The sequence below is a fragment of the Osmerus mordax genome, chromosome 4 (genome assembly GCF_038355195.1).
Source record: "Osmerus mordax isolate fOsmMor3 chromosome 4, fOsmMor3.pri, whole genome shotgun sequence".
NCBI classification, from domain to species: domain Eukaryota; kingdom Metazoa; phylum Chordata; class Actinopteri; order Osmeriformes; family Osmeridae; genus Osmerus; species Osmerus mordax.
In genome coordinates, this window is record NC_090053.1 from 2311053 (window position 1) to 2329831 (window position 18779).

An 18779-nucleotide genomic window follows, 5' to 3' on the forward strand; every position below is an offset into this window, starting at 1 on the left:
TTCAGTTGCTGGGGTGGTTTGGAGAAAAAACACAGGAAAGTAGTCCCTCCAGAGCAGGCACGGGGTTGGAAGCACCTATCATATAGTATATTACTACACATAACGGTATATACTGTTATGTGTAGTAAAATACCTTACGTGTGTTGTGGGGGGAAGGGTTGTCAAGATCCCAACTGCGTCTGACGTCAGGGCGTTGAGAAGAAGGGGAGGTGATGAGAGGAAGCTGCAAAAACACAGGGCGGCTGCGCCTAGCTAAGTAGGACAATAAAGTGATAACACTCAATGCTCTAACAATGGGTTTGACGGATATGCTTCTCTTGGAATTAATTTTCATTATTTATGTAATAAACTGTGCACAAGGTGAGTTGCCGTATTTCAATTGATTAATCGGAAAAGCGACATACACGAAGGAATTGGACAGCAGAAAAAAGATATCGCGAGCCAATGGCTAGGCAAAAACAGCGGACTAGCCATGGCCTGGTTGTTATGAAAAAGATTGCATCCTTCAGTTTGATTTCTTTCAACCACACCGCCACATAATAAAATGTATTTAATAGTTTCCAGGTAATTAGTTAAGTCTGCCCATTTTCAATTTACAACTACCTATATAGACTATTGTCGGTTTGACAGTGGTACTACCACCCGACACGGCTAGCTAACATATAATCTAGGCTAGCTGACTAGCTAGCTAGCTAACAGTTATTTACTACCAGGTCTTGGGGTATCGCTTTAGCTAAGTTTGATAGATTGCTCAGTTATTAATGCAAACACGCAATACTGATCTAAATGTTGTTTTTGAAATGTCTTATTTTTGCAAAATTCTATGTTGTCATTTAGCCACAGTTTCATTAGATAGCACAGCAAGTAGGTGTTACGTTCTTCATTATGCTATCTGATTGTCTATTGTATTGTTGGAAGCTAACTAGCTGCCTAGTCAAAAGCACCAGTACAGAAACAATGACCGGTTTCTTCTTAGCAAGGGTAGCTATACCTTTTTGTGTTTTGCTAGCCATGCAATGCTTTTTACTTTGCAACAGAAGCCCTAGGGATTCCTTCACTTCCTAATTTGCAATATGATGTAGTCATGACTAATTGACGGGCATTGCTATATTATTTTAACAAATATGCAACCCCCGGTCATTTAAACTCACAAATTATGGCTTGTGGTAGTTAGGGAATTTTTAAGCGAAAACTACATGTTTAAGCAGTCGTCAATATGGACAACAGCAATCATGTGAAATAAATATTTCTGATGCTGATGTATCTATATTCCATGCCATTCAATATATTTGGTTATGTTCTCTTCTTGTAATAATACGTTTTTGATCTAGCTTTATACTAGGCATGAGGTTGAAGAATTAGCAATCCCAACAATTTGGCAAGCTAATATTTTAAGGAAAAGCATTAAAGACAATTGGTTTCGGGGACATTCAAAACAATCAAAAACGCGATCAAAGATTCTCCCATCTTTGATACTTTAATGTTTCCAAATACAGATAAAGTCGGCCTATATGGGAATAGCAGGACTATTTAATATTTTAGAAGTAATAGTATACATATATATTATACTACTAATACAACTTGCATATTAGCGAACTATGTTGATTACTTTGATCTGGGTCGGAATGTGTTGTTTAGGCAACAATATGTGTATGGAACTTGCTAAAACTCCCCTATCTTATGTCCAGGACATTATGGGAACCCCCTGAATAAATACATCCGCCACTATGAAGGTCTGTCTTATGACACCGACCTGCTTCTCAGCAAACATCAGAGAGCCAAGAGGGCGCTCTCCCACGAAGACAAGTTCCTTCATCTGGACTTCCATGCCCATGGAAGGTTTGTCGGTTTTCTTTGTAGAAATAGAAAAGTAAAGCATGGTTACGTTGTTGCAAAATATCAAAGTGCATCGGTTCTTTATATACAGAATGATCTTCTCGGTCACAGAAACTGCATTTCACCCGTGGATGCTTTTAGAAGCGCATAATCATTTAATATCCTGTCCCTTTAAAAAGAGCTGTGTCAGAGAGCAGTGTTCGGTCTAAGCTGACAGACCCAGTGGAGACCATCTGGCAGGGAGTTTGGCGAGGACCAGGGCTCCTCCTGCCAGTGGCCAGGCCTGGTGCGTTGAGGCTCAGATGCAGCTTGATAGGGAAGGGAAAGAAGGGCTGAGCAAACAAACAAATGGAAGCAAGGCGCCAGCTTCAGAAAAGTAGGACTCCTCAAAGCATGCAGCCCTCCTGGCTTAGCATGAAACAGCGCTAATTCTTTGCCATATGGACAATGTCTGTTTCTGTGCTATTCCAGATGATATCTTTTAGATAAATCTCTGCCTTATATTTTATTATATATAGCCAGCAGCATTCTACTTTTAGAGAAGATATAAGTATCACTTAATATTTCACTTGTTTGTTTCTTTGGTCTCTGTCGGTAATAGGAAACACCGCTGTTGAAAAACACCCAATAATTTTTCTATGAGCTACTCACATAACATAATGTTAGTAACTTCTAACTATCTTTTTTGCTGAGCCAGTGGCCTTGCTTTTATTTCTTTTCATTTTCCCTTCCCCCCCCCCCCCCCCCCCCCCCCCCCCCCCCCGAGTGCCGAATAACGTCACCAACCTCTCTCCGCTCTGCCAAGTTCAGACCCCTGCCCCAGCCTGGGGGCACATGCTCAGAGTAACACGTTCCTGACCCTCGTCTTGGGTGTGTGTCCTCAAGAGAAAGTACACGTAACAATGAAATCTGACTTGGATTCAGGATGACACTTATCCTCTTCCTTTTTGTTGTCTAATGTTTTTGTAGAGAACAGATAAGCAGATCTTCCCTGGAGGCGTAGGCCTGTTGTTCAGGGACTTTCTTTTGTTCTGTCCTGGACGCACTTGTGCATCTGTTTCCTGTGCGCTGACTCTGTTTTCTCGGTTCTCAGACACTTCAATCTGAGAATGAAGAGGGACACCACCCTGTTTGTCCCGGACCTGAAAGTGGATATGGGAGGAGAAGAGAACACGTATGATACCTCCCACATCTACACTGGAGAAATATATGGTACGCTTAAAACCTTCCTGTGTCTGTTTTTCATATTTCTGGGGGCAAATAAAGTTTTCTTGAACTTTGGGAACCAGGAAGGAAGAGGAAACCACCTCACTGATGTTTATGGTCAAACCAATAAAAAAAAGCTGGAGAGAAGTCTCTGAAGCTGCCTTCAGTGTCTGTCTGTCTGAGTCTGGGTCTCTCTCCACAGGGGAGAAGGGTACCTTGAGCCACGGCTCCATCGTGGAGGGTAAGTTTGAGGGCTTCGTCCAGACCTACCAGGGGACGTTCTACGTGGAGCCTGCTGAGAGATACCTGAAGGACAAAGATGTACCCTTCCATTCGGTCATCTACCACGAAGACGACATCAGTGAGTCCCTTCCTCACACACACACACACACACACACACACACACACACACACACACACACACACACACACACACACACACACACACACACACACACACACACACACACACACACACACACAAGCTGACTCTCCTGTGTTCCCCAAGGCACCACTTAGCAGTCTCTTCCGGGCCACTACAGCTTAATTAAGTGGCCTGTGTGTACTGTGTTGGTACACTGCATACTAGCCACAGTGTTGGTACACTGCATATTAGCCACAGTGTTGGTACACTGCATACTAGCCACAGTGTTGGTACACTGCATACTAGCCACAGTGTTGGTACACTGCATATTAGCCACAGTGTTGGTACACTGCATATTAGCCACAGTGTTGGTACACTGCATACTAGCCACAGTGTTGGTACACTGCATATTAGCCACAGTGTTGGTACACTGCATACTAGCCACAGTGTTGGTACACTGCATACTAGCCACAGTGTTGGTACACTGCATATTAGCCACAGTGTTGGTACACTGCATATTAGCCACAGTGTTGGTACACTGCATACTAGCCACAGTGTTGGTACACTGCATATTAGCCACAGTGTTGGTACACTGCATACTAGCCACAGTGTTGGTACACTGCATACTAGCCACAGTGTTGGTACACTGCATATTAGCCACAGTGTTGGTACACTGCATACTAGCCACAGTGTTGGTACACTGCATATTAGCCACAGTGTTGGTACACTGCATATTAGCCACAGTGTCGTGCCATGTGCCATGCAAAGTTCAACAGCGAACAAGGTCTTACTTTGGTCTGTAGGGACGACTAATTAGGGACGACTAATTATCTTCTGCTTGTGGCACTGGCTGCTCATGAGTATGTAGAGAACATGTGTGATAAACGTATTATTTGCTCTTTGAGAGCATTAGAGAAAGGCAAATGGCCAGTAACGTTGGCAAGAGACCCATTATCTCGACCGTTAGAGGAGCTCTTAAGTGCATTTCTTCAGAGACAATAGAGGGGTCTGAGGCTAAGTGCTTCAAATGGTATGGGTTAATGTAAACAATGTGCTGTCCTTTTCCCTCAGACTATCCACACAAGTACGGGCCAGAAGGAGGTTGCGCTGACCACTCTGTATTTGAGAAGATGAAGAAGTACCAGAGCTCTGTCATAGAGGAACCGGCCTTGGTAAATCCATAGCACACAGCCACAACTTTACTGTCTGATACTGATAGATCATGGGAGTCAGATGGCTGAGCGGTTAGGGAATCGGGCTTCTCGATCCTGCTGGTTCGATTCCCGGCTGTGCAAACCAAATGACGTTGTGTCCTTGGGCAAGGCACTTCACCCTACTTGCTTTGGGGGAATGTCCCTGTACTTACTGTACTGTAAGTCGCTCTGGATAAGAGCGTCTTCTAAATGACTAAATGTAAATGTAGATCAACACAGATCATAACTGTTATCCGCTTATATTTCCCCAATGGTTGCATGCAGATTCTTTGGTATCAAAACTTTGGTTTAGGTATATTTGACGACCTAAAAATACGGCACATGTTTTATTCAGCCACCTCTGGCCTGAAAATGCTGCATATGATTTATTTAACCACCCATATCTGTTTCTCCTTGGCTCGCCCTGCTTCAGGAGCAGAGCGAGGAGGCACCCTCTGACCCTGTTCTGCTGAGGAAGAAGAGGATGGCGCAGGTAGAGAAGAACACCTGCCAGCTCTTCATCCAGACAGACCACCTCTTCTTCAAGTTCTACAAGACCAGAGAGGCTGTCATAGCACAGGTAGCGCAGGACACGCCAGCTTTCACTGGGACCAAGGGGGGCAGTTCCATTCCAGTGTGAGTAACGAGTGATCTCATCTCCCTGCTCCAGATCTCCAGTCACGTTAAGGCCATCGATGCTATCTACCAGGGCACAGACTTTATGGGCATTCGCAACATCAGCTTCATGGTGAAAAGAATCAGGGTGAGCTCGAGATTCATTCAGTCGTTATAAACGCCAACCTGACCCACTGTGGGTGACATGCTACTCTCATATTATGCTGGCATTGTTACTTTCCTTGAGCTGTGTGTGTGTCTCTGTCTCTCTCGCTGTCTCTGTCTCTCTCTCGCACGCGCGATGTACAGATCAACATGACCAGTGACGAGAGAGACAGGTCCAACCCCTTCCGCTTCGCCAACATCGGTGTGGAGAAGTTCCTGGAGCTGAACTCGGAGCAGAACCATGACGACTACTGCCTGGCCTACGTGTTCACTGACAGGGACTTTGACGACGGCGTGCTGGGCCTGGCCTGGGTGGGAGCCCCTGCAGGTAACGCCTCCATCATTTACATTTACATTTACATTTAGTCATTTAGCAGACGCTCTTATCCAGAGCGACTTACAGTAAGTACAGGGACATTCCCCCCGAGGCAAGTAGGGTGAAGTGTCTTGCCCAAGGACACAACATCAGTTGGCATGATCGGGAATCGAACTGGCAACCTTCGGATTACTAGCCCGACTCCCTCACCGCTCAGCCACCTGACTCCATCACCCTCTAGTCAACACCGTCAGGGTCACAGCCGCAGATGTAGTCAGTCAGGTAGTGAAGCCATGACTTGGTTAGGTTTTAGCTTCCCATGTGCATGACGATTCCATATTTGGGGAACTCTGCTGACAGGATTGGCTTGTCTTCACAGGCAGCTCAGGGGGCATCTGTGAGAAGAGCAAGTTGTACTCGGATGGGAAAAAGAAGTCTCTGAACACCGGCATCATCACGGTGCAGAACTATGCCTCGCACGTCCCACCCAAAGTCTCTCACATTACCTTCGCTCACGAGGTCGGACACAACTTCGGCTCACCGGTGAGTTTAGAAGGATAACGAGTTCCTCCCCGCTCAGCGCAAGTGAGGCTTATGGCGCTAGTGTGACTCATTTTAATCCCCCTGTTAAATCCTGAACCAAGATGTCTTTTTTCTTCTCGTCCTCAGCATGACTCTGGGTCAGAGTGTACTCCAGGGGAGTCCAAGAGCCAAGACAAGAAGGAGAAGGGAAACTACATCATGTACGCCCGGGCCACCTCAGGAGACAAGCTCAACAACAACAAGTTCTCCATCTGCAGCGTGCGCAACATCAGCCAGGTGCTGGAGAAGAAGAGGGGGAACTGCTTTGTCGGTACGTTGTGTTTGTTGTGTTTGTTGTGTTTGTTGTGTTTGTTGTGTTTGTTGTGTTTGTTGTGTTTGTTGTGTTTGTTGTGTTTGTTGTGTTTGTTGTGTTTGTTGTATTTGTTGTGAATGTGAGGGCGGGCCTGCGGTGTAGAACCCTCTCCACAGAAAGGGAGGCATTTCTGTGTGTTTTTTTCTTTGTGTAAACACACACACATGCACGGCTACACAGAGTCTGGCCAGCCCATCTGTGGTAACGGCCTGGTGGAGCCTGGAGAGGAGTGTGACTGCGGCTACAGCGACCAGTGCAGGGACCAGTGTTGCTATGACGCCAACCAGCCCGACAACAAGAAGTGCAAGCGAAAGCCAAACAAAGTCTGCAGGTAATTCAAATGGCCAACAGGCAGTCGCTTGTTTTTTTCTCCCTCACAGTTATTCTCACACAAATCAACAGTCTGAAAGCGACGTGTAGTACAGCCGACTGAACTCTCTTGTGCTCCCTCAGTCCCAGCCAAGGCCCCTGCTGTACTCACGAGTGCACTTACAAGGGCCGCAACGACAAGTGCAGAGAGGAGTCCGAGTGTGCCCACCAGGGCATGTGCAACGGGGGCACGGCCCAGTGCCCCACCTCCGAGCCCAAGGCCAACTTCACCGCCTGCCACGGGGAGACCCAAGTCTGCCTCAACGGGGTAAGTGGGCTTCCTGTGGGAGCTGTGGTGGGCATGCCACTGTCCTGTGAATCCCTCCCTCCCCTGGGAACCCCTCTTGTGAGGGAGTCAGGTGGCTGAGCGGTTAGGGAATCGGGCTAGTAATCTGAAGGTTGCCAGTTCGATTCCCGGCCGTGCCAAATGACGTTGTGTCCTTGGGCAAGGCACTTCACCCTACTTGCCTCGGGGGGGAATGTCCCTGTACTTACTGTAAGTCGCTCTGGATAAGAGCGTCTGCTAAATGACTACATGTAAATGTGAGGACGCAGGTTGACCTCTCTCCCTGCTGCTCCCCAGGGCTGCTCCGGCTCCATCTGTGAGAAGTACGGGCTGGAGGTGTGCACCTGCGCCAGCCAGGAGGGCAAGGACGAGACCGAGCTGTGTCACGTGTGCTGCATGGAGAAGAGTGAGTCACACTCACACACACACACACACTCACTCACACACACTCACACACTCACTCTCACACACACTCACACTCTCACTCACTCACTCACTCACACACACACACACACACACACACTCCATCGCGAGGCGTGTGAAGTGTTATTAGGTTGGGTGTAAAGGTGAAGCTCTTAATGTTCTGGCCGTTAATGCACGAGCTAATGGTCACTCCCTTCCCCTTGCAGTGAACCCCAACACCTGCAGCAGCACGGGCTCAGAGAAGCTGGCACGCTTCTTCAATAAGAAGGTGACCACCCTGCCCGCTGGGTCCCCCTGTAACGACTTCAAGGGCTACTGCGACGTGTTCATGAAGTGCCGTCTGGTGGATGCAGACGGCCCGCTGGCCAGGCTCAAGAAGGCCATCTTCAACCCCGAACTCTACGAGAACATCGCAGAGTGGATAGTGGTACGTGTCTCACAGCATCACTCCAGTCCCCTCCGTCAGCCCTCAGGATGATGTCCCTGTATGAACTGCGTGTTTCTATGATCTCCATCCAGGCACACTGGTGGGCCGTCCTGCTGATGGGCATCGCTCTGATCATGCTGATGGCTGGCTTCATTAAGATCTGCAGCGTGCACACTCCCAGCAGCAACCCCAAGCTGCCCCCGCCCAAACCCCTCCCAGGTGAGTAGCAGCTTTCCGTCCAACAAAAAACACTTAACAAACAAACCACTGGGGAACGCCAACCACATGGTTGAGACCTGGGAGTCGTTTTGTTCTGAAGTGCTGAACTAACACCCAGTCGCCCATCCCTCCCCCCCCCTTCCCCCCGACCAGGCACCCTGAAGAGGCGGCGTGCCCAGCAGCAAGCCAGCTCCCAGGTGCAGCACCAGTCCCAGCACCCCCACTCCCACCAGCATGCCGGGCAGAGGCAGCCCCAGAGGCAGCCCCAGAGGCAGCCCCAGCCCCAGCCCCAGCCCCAGAGGCACGGCCGGCAGCCCAGGGAGAACTATCAGATGGGGCAGATGCGCCGCTGAGTCCACCAGGCCACGCCTTGGCTCCTCCTCCTTGTGCCTACAGTGGGATAAAACAGTCACTCCATCCAAAGAATAGCCTAAACCAGTCACCCGATCATCCTCACACCCTTCATCCACCAAACAGCCCGACAAACAGACGGCGAGATATGGAGAATGACCCTGCCGTGAGCCCGCACGTGTCGAGTGATATCGGCCATCCTGCCTGGGATGTAGACTTGGACCCCCGGGCGATTTTCCAACACGGCCGTCTGGCATTTTTCTCTCTTGACCCCCCCCCCCCCCCCCCCCCCCCCCCCCCCCATATTGTTTTTATTGGTTTGTTTTTAAAGGAGTGCCAAGGAGTTAAGGAATCATGCGTAGCTTTAGTACCTTCTGTGATGATTTTGTTTTTGTTTTTCTCCTTTCCAATTGCTAAGTCCTCTCAAGTGACACACCTGCGGCTGCTGGTGAATCTTCTGTGATTTTTCTTCTGCCAGGAAGCCGAGAGGCACTCGGTAGAGATCTTCAGCACTTCGGGATTTTCCACCTTTTCAAAACGTCAAAAGACACAAGCTCTTGTCTCTCATGCAGACCATCCTCTGCATGTGACTGTACAGATTTAAGTGTATCATAAGTGAATACAAACTATTTCTTCTACTGTAAATGTATGATTCTTTACTGGTTTCGGTTAGTACTCTCAGGACTCTAAACACACAAATGAAGGTATCTGCGAAGATGAGCTCTTGAATGCTGAAGCGGGGGTGGAGGATCTGATGGTCGTTCGACTTCCCCTGCTGCAGTCGGATCAGGAGGGAAGTCTCAACATCACGTTAGGTTACTAGACATGGATGCTAAACGTCAAGGTCACCCTATCCCACTTTTGACCTGGAGGGACGTTCGAGATCCAAATCTTCATCTGCTTTTGTTTTGTTGCTAACATCTCGTACTGATCACACCATGTATCATATAGGGATAGTCAAGGAACAGGAGGGAACCTCACTAGGTTTTACACACTTTTATTGTTGCTGAAGAATGAATAACCACTAACTTAAGATAAGAATTCTGCCTGTGTAGTTCATAAATGCAGGCAAATGAAGGCAGACTTAGGGGCTTACAATAGGTCAGAGAGTGTATTAATGTTACAGTGCTAGGTTTACGTGAGTGTGGAAAGTGTGAAATTGCTAAATAGTTCCAATATGGATGTAAAAAAAAGAAATGAAGAAAAAAAAGTTACTCCATGCTCTTACTTTTCACATCAAGTGTGCTCTGAAGATGATTCCATGTTGGTATGCAGACACATTAATTACATGTTACTACAGCGCACAAAGGTCAGTTGTCACTATCACTTTGCTATGAAAGCTCGTTGTTTCTAGTCTTAAAACGGTGACAAAAGATTGAGATTGGAATCAGTGGCAAACTGAAGCCCATGACAGCTGTGTGTCAGGGGCTAGTAGCTGTATGGAATGAATGATCATTATTCTTTTATTTCCTCAAACGGATCTCCTGCCCGATGTTTCTGCAGGTGTTTGTTCTGTAAAGCCAGAGGCCCACCAGAGCAGATGAGCGTGTGTACATGACCTGGTCATAAATGTCTCTTGACCAGAGGTCTGTAAAGAGCAGCCCCATCGCATCCTTTAGTGTCACAGTGGTTGGAAAGGGCCAGTAGGTTTTGAGAAGCCATGCACTAGTTGGGACAGATTAAGCCTCAGGTTTGGAGGAGATGGGGACTGCCATGGTGCGCTTGTTTGGAGGAGATGGGGACTGCCATGGTGGGCTTGTTTGGAGGAGATGGGGACTGCCATGGTGCGCTTGATTTGAGCTCGGGTGATTTCCTCCTGCCCTGTTAACACGAAAAAGTGGGGGCAATGCTAGCTGTTTCCAAGCTAGTTTGCTATCCCATCACCTCTCTGTGGCCAAGCATGCACAGGTCTGTAGGAGACTCTAGAGTATGTCTGTCTCACATCAACTCATTTGTTTCACATTGTTGAGGAATTATTGAGATTAGGGGTTGCTAAACTCATTTGGGGGTTTAAAAGTATGAAGGAGTGGAAGTGGTTTTAAAATCATCTTATAGGCTAGCCCACTAATACTAGCCCAGATTATATCCTTGTGAACTTGTACAGTACTTGGAGAATTGGAGTTTTATTTGAAGATGAAGACTTTTTGATACGTCTGTTTTTTTTGTATTCTAATTCCAGATTTTAAAAAAAGTTCAGAGATGTTCATGTGTGACAAAACCTCCCTCTCTTCTAAGTTATTTATGTTCCTATATGTGCTAGTTGAAAAGGGGTTTGTTACAGATATTTTTTTCTCCACCATCACCAGTGGTAAAAACAATTCAGTGTAATGGACTTAATGTCTCATTCTAATTTTAGTCTTTTGTTATCCTGTGGCATGGTTTGGGTAGACGAACAGAAGAATAATGCCTGTAAATTTACTTTCATTTTAATTTTGTAGTACCGGTAAAGTTTTTAGATAAACGTGCACTGAAATGTCCAAATTGAGTTGAAATGTTGTAGGTGATATAGGCCGAAAGAACACAATTAAAAAGTAATACTACTGTCTGATTTTAATGTTCACTGTGTTTTATACAGTATCAAAATCTTTTGTTCACTTTGAACATTTTTACAAAAAAAAAAAAAAAACGGTTTCAAATTGTATTGTGCGAAGAGATGTAATTTTTGGAGTACTTGAAATGCATTAATTAAAAGATTCGTTCAAAATAAACTGGACAATTGCCTACTGTTTTTATTTTTGTGTGCTACTGCAGACATACTGTAGTTAAATATTCTGTACTGTGAACTCTTACCAATAGGACAGGGGACCTTTTAAATATATTCCCACTACTGTCTGTGTTTAGTCTCCGAGAAACCTTGCTGCATAGGTAGGTACTAAATATACCGGGACTAGAGGTGGTACAGATGGGTATTACCACTATGCAATACCACAGCTTGCCACCAGAGAGCTCTGTGCATCTGACACCAGCCATAAGGCCATGATAGTCCAAGTTGAACACTGGATGATGGTGTTTCAACACCCATTGACATTTCCCTGTTGTATGATTATGTTTAGCCTGTGTTCTGCTCCTCTCTTTCACCAACCGTCTCTGGAGGAGGGGATCCCTCACTGAATTGCTCCTCCCAAGGTTTCTTCCATTTCTCTTGTGAGTTTTTTCTGGGAGTTTTCCCTTGCCTTCCTTGAGGGTTAAGGTTGGTTGAGGGGCAGTTCTATGGGCGTATGTGAAGCCCTTTGTGACATTGCTTGTAAAAAGGGCTATACAAATACATTTTGATTTGATAGACCCTGTTGCCCCATCTGCTTGCTACTGAAAACACAAGAAGAATCAATGCTCTCGTGTGCTTCGGCTCAAAGACCATTGATCCTCAATCATATCTGGCATGTGATCATATTGATTGTAAATCTGGTGGGTGTGATATGCAATTGCTGGATCATCAACAAAAACCGTGACCCAGTGAATTGGAAGCACATGGGATTTTATATACCAACTACAATCGATAGTGTTGTCATTTTTCTCACAATCCTTTTCCTGATGATATCCAACACAGCCTGTGACAACATCAACAAAGAGAGGAAACTGTCACAACAGTGCCCTCCGTCCGGTGCAGTTCTAAGACGATAAACAAAGCATACCTCTGAACCTCCCAGCAGAGTCAGGGTGTGTTCGTACGTGGAGATGGCCGGTCTGGTAGCCCCCAGACAGGCCAGGGTGGCAGCAAGCCCTTCACACGTTAGACACTGACCCCGAAGATCTCCTGCGGGAAGAGAAATGCACACCAGGAAACAGCCGAATGAGGACGAGAAGTGCTTAATGAGGACGAACCAAAAGTCATAGATCACCGTGAGCTTACCTGCTCTCCTGAGAGACTCCAGAGCTGTTTGGTAGCAGACCTGTGCTGGCTGGTAGAGTCTCATCTGGCTGTCGGCATAGGCCAGGTTGGCCATGCTCTCCCCTTCCCCTTTCCACTGATCCAAAGCACCTGCAAGTTAAAATAACTATGACTACCAGTCAGGGTGTGCCTGGTGTAGTGACTGTGTGAGCGTATCAAGCATCGGGACATATCCAGCAGGATGAACTGTACATTTATATTTGTAGAATTCATGTACGTATGTTGAGACTGTACCGAACAGCTGCACTGCTTCAGTGTGATAAGGCAGAGAGCAGGAGAAGAGGCCCTGGGCGTTCTTCACAGCCCCCAGGTTCTGCAGCAGCACTGCTCTCTGCGGGCCCTCATTTGTTTGTGTGCTGCAGGCGGACAGCGCTTCCAGAAAACAGGCCTCCGCGCGGCTAAACTGACCCAGCGCGCAGTAATGCAGCCCCACGTCAGTCAGCAGCTGGCCTGAGTGAAGGAGAAGAAGCATCGTCATGCAGTTACTGCCCTCTTCACATTGTAGAGGGTATGAACTCACTGGTATAATCTCAGAATGAGAGGGGGTGCGTTATCTGAAACGTACCTCTCAGCCTGACATCACAGCCCCCGTCCTCGCAGTCCTGCAGGCAGCCCTGCAGAAGCTGCATCACACGTCTGTCAGACGCCTCACCGCTCAGTATGGCGTGTTTGGCAGCCTCCCGAAGAGCCATGGCTGAGTCCTCCTTCCTGCCAGCTTGCCTGTGAGCCTTGGCAGCCTGGGCAAAGGACTTACCCGCGACGGCCCTTTCCCCCAGGGAGACCCAACAGTAGGACAGTTTGATCAGAGCATCCCCTAGGCTGCTGGAACAGTTCGGCTTGAAGCTTCTCACTGCCTGCTGAAAGAAAGGCAGGGCCTTGTCCAGTCTTTGCAGTCCCTCGTACGCCAGACCGATGTTGAGGTAAAGGTCTCCATCGTCCACCCAGCCTGACTGCTTCTGTACTTTCATGCATCTCAAAAGGCACTTTAGGCCTTTCTTGGTTTTGCCCACGCCTACGTACTCAGCCCCCAGGTTGAACAGACAGCGGTACTGTTTCAGGAAGCAGGAGTCTTTACTGGACAGTAGGAAAGCTCTCTTGTAGTGGAACAGTGTTTTATGATGAGCAGACTGTGTCTGAACACCCTCTGTCCTTCCAAGTCTCTGTTTCTCAACATCTCTATATGTGATCCTGAAGTTAAAGTCAAACATCCCAAAATAATCTATAATTCTATATTTAGTTTATAGTAAAACCATTAGTTAGAGTGACATACCCATGGTCATAACTTAGGTAGGATCCTAAGCAATATCACAAATTTACCAGGTGTGAAGGTTTGCTGTTAAAAAATTAGCATTTTCTTCTGCTTATTCTCATCGCACTGCTAAACAGAAGTGTTTGTCGGTTGGCTGCCTGTTCAAGGGCAGTGGTGGAAAGATGCTACTAAGCAACATGAAACCCACCCACAAGCATTGTGTGTTTGGTTACTATGATGAAGATTACTGTGTAAACATCCCTCTGAACAGTGACAGTTTGAAGATGGCTGAGCGGTGAGGGAGTCGGGCTAGTAATCCGAAGGTTGCCAGTTCGATTCCCGGTCATGCCAACTGACGTTGTGTCCTTGGGCAAGGCACTTCACCCTACTTGCCTCGGGGGAATGTCCCTGTACTTACTGTAAGTCGCTCTGGATAAGAGCGTCTGCTAAATGACTAAATGTAAAAAATGTAATGTAATGAAGACTTGAGGACAGAGGACAGGTGGACTGTGAGAATGTAAAATATGTTTGAACATACAAGACACACATGCTTTATTATGAATCATAATCTTCGACACAAACAGGAATCTGAAGTAATCCTTACATTTAAATGATTTGAAAGACAGACAATGTGCTTGGCAATGATGCAAGAAATTTACAAAAGAACAAAACCACCACAACACATGACGTAGAACAATGAGTAAGTTAACCGACATCTAGGAAGGTTGTAATCAAATCTTTCTGCAATACGTCAAATAAACGTACCTCGAACTGTAAGTGTGAAAGTCTTATGTGTCTGAAAATGATACATTTGTTTGAAATGTGTGTGGGTACGTATTTTAATCTAAGCTTACACTGATAGCAACACATTTGCTGCAGTAGAACCAGTATTCCTCCAACAAGGAGGAACAGATGAAGTGAGGTCCACATATCAGAAACATCTGGTCAGAAACATAACGTTTACATTTGAAATGACAAAGGACAAGGTCAAATGTAAAGAGCTTTATACAGACAAAAGGAAAACTAAGAAGAATTGTTGTTGTCAAGACATGAATGTTACATTTCCGTTGTGTTACAGATACTACTGCCATATGTTTAACAGCACATCACTATAAACCAATAAGTGCCTTCGTATACTTATAATACAGTTCTGAGATCAACTGAACGCCAATGCAAGAGAATCTTCTAAATCAACGCACCTTGTAGTATCACTCTCAAGACGGTCGTAATATTTGTTGCCACCAGAGGGCAGATACGGTGCTGACAGGCATAACTAATGGCTGTCTATCTACACCAGGGTTTCTCCATGATAACAGTGAGAGAGCAAGCTTGTCCCTATATGTAAGGGGGTTGGACATTCTTCTCCTGATTGACATTTGCTGAACCAGACACTATGTTAGTCCTTGCAGGTAGAGCTCTTTAGCTCATGGTGATCATCTCATATTTGTCCTTGAGACTGCTGTCTTCGTCCTCTTCCTCGTCGTCCTCCTCCTCTTCCTCCTCGTGGGGCTTCTCGGGCTGTGTGTGGTGCAGCTCGATGAACAGGAAGTAGACGAGAGCCCCTACCACACCCCCGGCCATGGGCCCTGCCACGGGAATCCACCACCAGTTGTCCGCAGTGCTGCATACACACACACACACACGCACGCACACATACACACACACGCAGACGCACGCACACACACACACACACACACACACACAGACACAGACACACACACACACACATTAACAAAGTATGTTTGTTTTCTAAATACATCAGTAAATTCTATGAATTCCGTGTATATTAGTCGATTTCTTTAGTTTTACATGACTGTTTGGTTTTGACAAGGGCAGCCAACAACCATAGACTTTCACTATAATTCAATAGAGGGGACAGAGGCCCAGCATAGCACACTACAAGCAGGTGACTGGATCATTTGTCAGCATTGACTGCATGGGATGAATGCATGTGAGGTTATATAACACTGGAATCGATTTCAACATGTGTTTTTTGCTTAGCAAATGTCAATGGAAAACCCTATATAGCAGGGGAGCCAACTGAACCGGGGCAGCTCGTCCACTAGGGAGAGGATGGGAATAACCAGAACGTGAAGCCACCTGAAGACGTCCATGCCCCATCCGGCCACCGCAGTGAAGAGCCTGGGCCCGAGGTCGCGGGCCGGGTTCAGGGGGTAGCCACAGTTCAGGCCCATGGACACCCCGATGGCCATGATGATCAGGCCGATGGCCAGTGGCTCTGTTCCTCTGGGGGCTCCGATGTTCTTGCCATCGATGATGGCCAGGATGCACATCACCAGCATCCCTGTCCCCACCACCTGAGGTAGAGGAGAGAGAGAGAGAGAGAGAGAGAGAGAGAGAGAGAGAGAGAGAGAGAGAGAGAGAGAGAGAGAGAGAGAGAGAGAGAGAGAGAGAGAGAGAGGGAGAGAGAGAGAGAGTTTTGTCAGTTTTATAGAACGTCTGGTATTTAGTTTAGTCCCAGGATTCAGATCGAGGGAGCCATTGACGTGGTTACACCACTCATTGGTTCCACACTACATAACACTTGTTTGTTTTTGAAGGATCCGGAACAACCAAAAATGGGGCTAAGTGTAGAACTGAACATCCAGAGAGTCAGAAAATGGGTCATTACACCCAAAACTCAGCTAATGAGAAGGGTGCTCTGTGAGAAAGTAGGACAATCAATTTGCATTAACCACATTTCCCTGAAAAGAAAAGGGGGTTATTTAATGACGGAACTGGAACAACACAGGGGTCATATGTCCCCGATCCTGTCTCACCTGGTCTATGAATCCCCCGAGGACGGACAGGTGCCTGGAAGGGTAGGAGGCAAAGATGTGAGCCGTAGCGTTGATCCCGGTCACTGACAGGATCCCGTTAGTGTACTCCATAAAGGCATCTGCACAGGTGACAGTGTGACAGAAGCAGTTCAGTCGCTTGAGCATCGGTCAATGTTGTTCATCTTCACAGTCAAATAGATGCTCAATAATGCTCGACACAAATAAACACATATATTCGAAAGTAAAATGGGATAAAAGTCATCTACAAAGAGTGTTTGTGAAGATACCCCTGGTAAGGAATTAACCCAATTGACCCGATGTGTCCCGAAATCTTTAAACATGTCCTGTGGCTTCAAAGTTGCCTAATGTGCTGTAATGGTTTATTGTGCCATCTGCTCCATGGGGCACTTTGGGGAGTAAATCGGGGGAATGTTAGCTAAAAACAGAAACCTCACCATAGTACAGTCCGAAGACTGCTGCAGCCCCAGTGAAGGCCCCCAACAACTGAGCGATCACATAGAGGGGAAACTTCCAGAACTTGAGCTTGCCCAGGATGACCATGGCGAGGGACACGGCAGGGTTCACGTGGGCCCCTGAGACGGAGTGCAGAGCAGACAGTGAGAGGGAGGTGGGGTGGGGAAGCCGGCCTAATTGGGGGGCGGAGCCACAAGAGCCAGCAGTAGGAAACAGCAGCGCTTCAGGCTTCTGTTATAAACGTCTCACGAGGATGTCACTGAGTTCGAGAAGATAAGGAACTGTGAGTTAATGTAAAACAAGAAACAGCCCTTTCGAAAAGTCACAGTGTGGCTCTGCGTGTTTGTCAACAGTTTCCTGTGAGGGGCGTTTGGGCTGGATGCTTTCATAGAAAGATGGACATGGGGGAGATCGATGCAGCTGACAGGGATTTTAGAGCCTGGGGTTATGGATGGCCTCAATGAAGCCAACACTTCAAATGTGCCGGGGATGAAAAATCAATGGCCAGCTCTCATCCATCGGATCTGGATGACGTCTGGCACGTTCTCCCTGACTCGAGTATAAGTATGACTGGACTAACGGTGGCACATGGCAGGAAACAGCTAATTCTAATGTAATAAGAAAACTTTATTTACTTTGTTACCCTGGCAAAACACTAAGTCCGCTTCACTTATTAGTCATTTTAATGACATAAACTGTGTATACAGTATGGATTGTATCTATCACAGATAATAGAAAATGTTGAAAAGCACTGCACGATCCTTGAAATAAAGATGTCATCTCCCATTGATTTAACTGAATGCCAATACCCCGGGTCGAGGGGAATTGATCTTTGCCAGCTCCAATTAATATCAATCCATTCATTACATAATATTGCACATGCAAGCTTTTATGCCACGCTCTCTGAACACACAACTACAAATTAGCTGCTCTGTTTGATTTGGTCTCCACCAAAACTACAAAGTTTAATTGATTAGGTTAAACTTATTTTCATCTACTTAGAAAGCAAATCACGATGAAGCTATACTCAAAGCTGAAAGCAAAGCCGTCTACGACATAAAAAACTTCAAATGGAATCGAGTTGGTACAGAGTTGACAACTCTGAATAGCCCCAACCTGAGATATTTGTGATGACTCTAATATTTTGATTTACCTGACACTCCACCTGCCACATATACTGCCATCATCAGTCCAACAGAGAAGCCGATGTGGATGGTGAGCGGTTCCCCCAGAGCATTGCGACTCAGGACAGACTGAGCCACAGAGCCACAGCCGAACAGCTAACACACAGATGGAGCGAGACAACGAACAAAAAAACACATTTTAATTTAAATTGACAGGAAAGTGACCACCACAACACCCACTGGATCAACGTTGAGAAGCAACGGCAAACAAAAAACGTCAACATTTCAAAATAAAAGTTAGCTCGAACATCAAGCTTTACTTACAACCAAGACGAAAGTCCCAAGAAATTCAGCCAGGAACTCTTTGAGTATCCCATGCTTCAGAGCACAATGCTGCCTCATCGTTCTCTTGTGTTTTATCTCCATGTGCTTCTGTGCTACCTCTGCAGCCAGGACTGACAGTTGACTAACACACTCGGAAACCTCTGGAGTTCACCAGACCCCCCCACCCCCACTAGACACCCATTCAACACCCCATCGACCTGTTTGTTCGTGTTCACCACCCTCACAGTGCACATCCATGGAGTCATGGATTGGA

At 46.7% G+C, this 18779-nt stretch overlaps 2 protein-coding genes across 3 annotated transcripts; one reads left to right on the plus strand and one right to left on the minus strand.

Annotated features, from left to right (window-relative positions):
• Nucleotides 1–225: 225 nt before the first annotated feature.
• On the plus strand, nt 226–10846 carry LOC136942212 (disintegrin and metalloproteinase domain-containing protein 10-like). 2 transcript variants are annotated; one of them, XM_067235045.1, is made up of 16 exons: nt 226–360; nt 1689–1839; nt 2930–3048; nt 3245–3403; nt 4478–4578; nt 5033–5179; nt 5270–5362; nt 5524–5707; nt 6075–6238; nt 6365–6548; nt 6771–6921; nt 7044–7227; nt 7543–7651; nt 7875–8095; nt 8188–8314; nt 8468–10846. In XM_067235045.1, the coding sequence occupies exons 1-16, from the start codon at nt 294–296 to the stop codon at nt 8665–8667; spliced, it is 2361 nt and encodes a 786-aa protein (XP_067091146.1). In that variant the 5' UTR covers nt 226–293; the 3' UTR covers nt 8668–10846. The 2 variants fall into 2 exon arrangements, with proteins under 2 accessions (XP_067091146.1, XP_067091147.1); XM_067235046.1 differs by lacking the exons at nt 226–360; nt 1689–1839 and adding an exon at nt 2597–2706.
• A 3752-nt stretch (nt 10847–14598) lies between these two features.
• LOC136941478 (aquaporin-9-like) lies at nt 14599–18666 on the minus strand. Its single transcript, XM_067233971.1, has 6 exons — nt 18506–18666; nt 18211–18337; nt 17039–17176; nt 16584–16702; nt 15904–16121; nt 14599–15424 (listed from the first exon to the last, which is right to left on the minus strand). Exons 1-6 carry the CDS (start codon nt 18605–18607, stop codon nt 15223–15225), a joined length of 906 nt encoding a protein of 301 aa, XP_067090072.1. The 5' UTR covers nt 18608–18666; the 3' UTR covers nt 14599–15222.
• Between the last annotated feature and the right edge of the window lie 113 nt (nt 18667–18779).

Bases quoted from the DNA above. Each gene is read 5' to 3' on its own strand.
- LOC136941478 (XM_067233971.1), bottom strand. From the start codon at position 18,607: ATGGAGATAAAACACAAGAGAACGATGAGGCAGCATTGTGCTCTGAAG. The intron at 16,703-17,038 runs GTGAGGTTTCTG...TCACCTGTGCAG, and splicing joins AGTCTTCGGACTGTACTATG to ATGCCTTTATGGAGTACACT. The intron at 15,425-15,903 runs GTGGCTTCACGT...GTGTGTATGCAG, and splicing joins TGGGGCATGGACGTCTTCAG to CACTGCGGACAACTGGTGGT.
- LOC136942212 (XM_067235045.1), top strand. From the start codon at position 294: ATGGGTTTGACGGATATGCTTCTCTTGGAATTAATTTTCATTATTTAT. The intron at 6,549-6,770 runs GTACGTTGTGTT...ACGGCTACACAG, and splicing joins GAGGGGGAACTGCTTTGTCG to AGTCTGGCCAGCCCATCTGT. The intron at 7,228-7,542 runs GTAAGTGGGCTT...GCTGCTCCCCAG, and splicing joins CCCAAGTCTGCCTCAACGGG to GGCTGCTCCGGCTCCATCTG.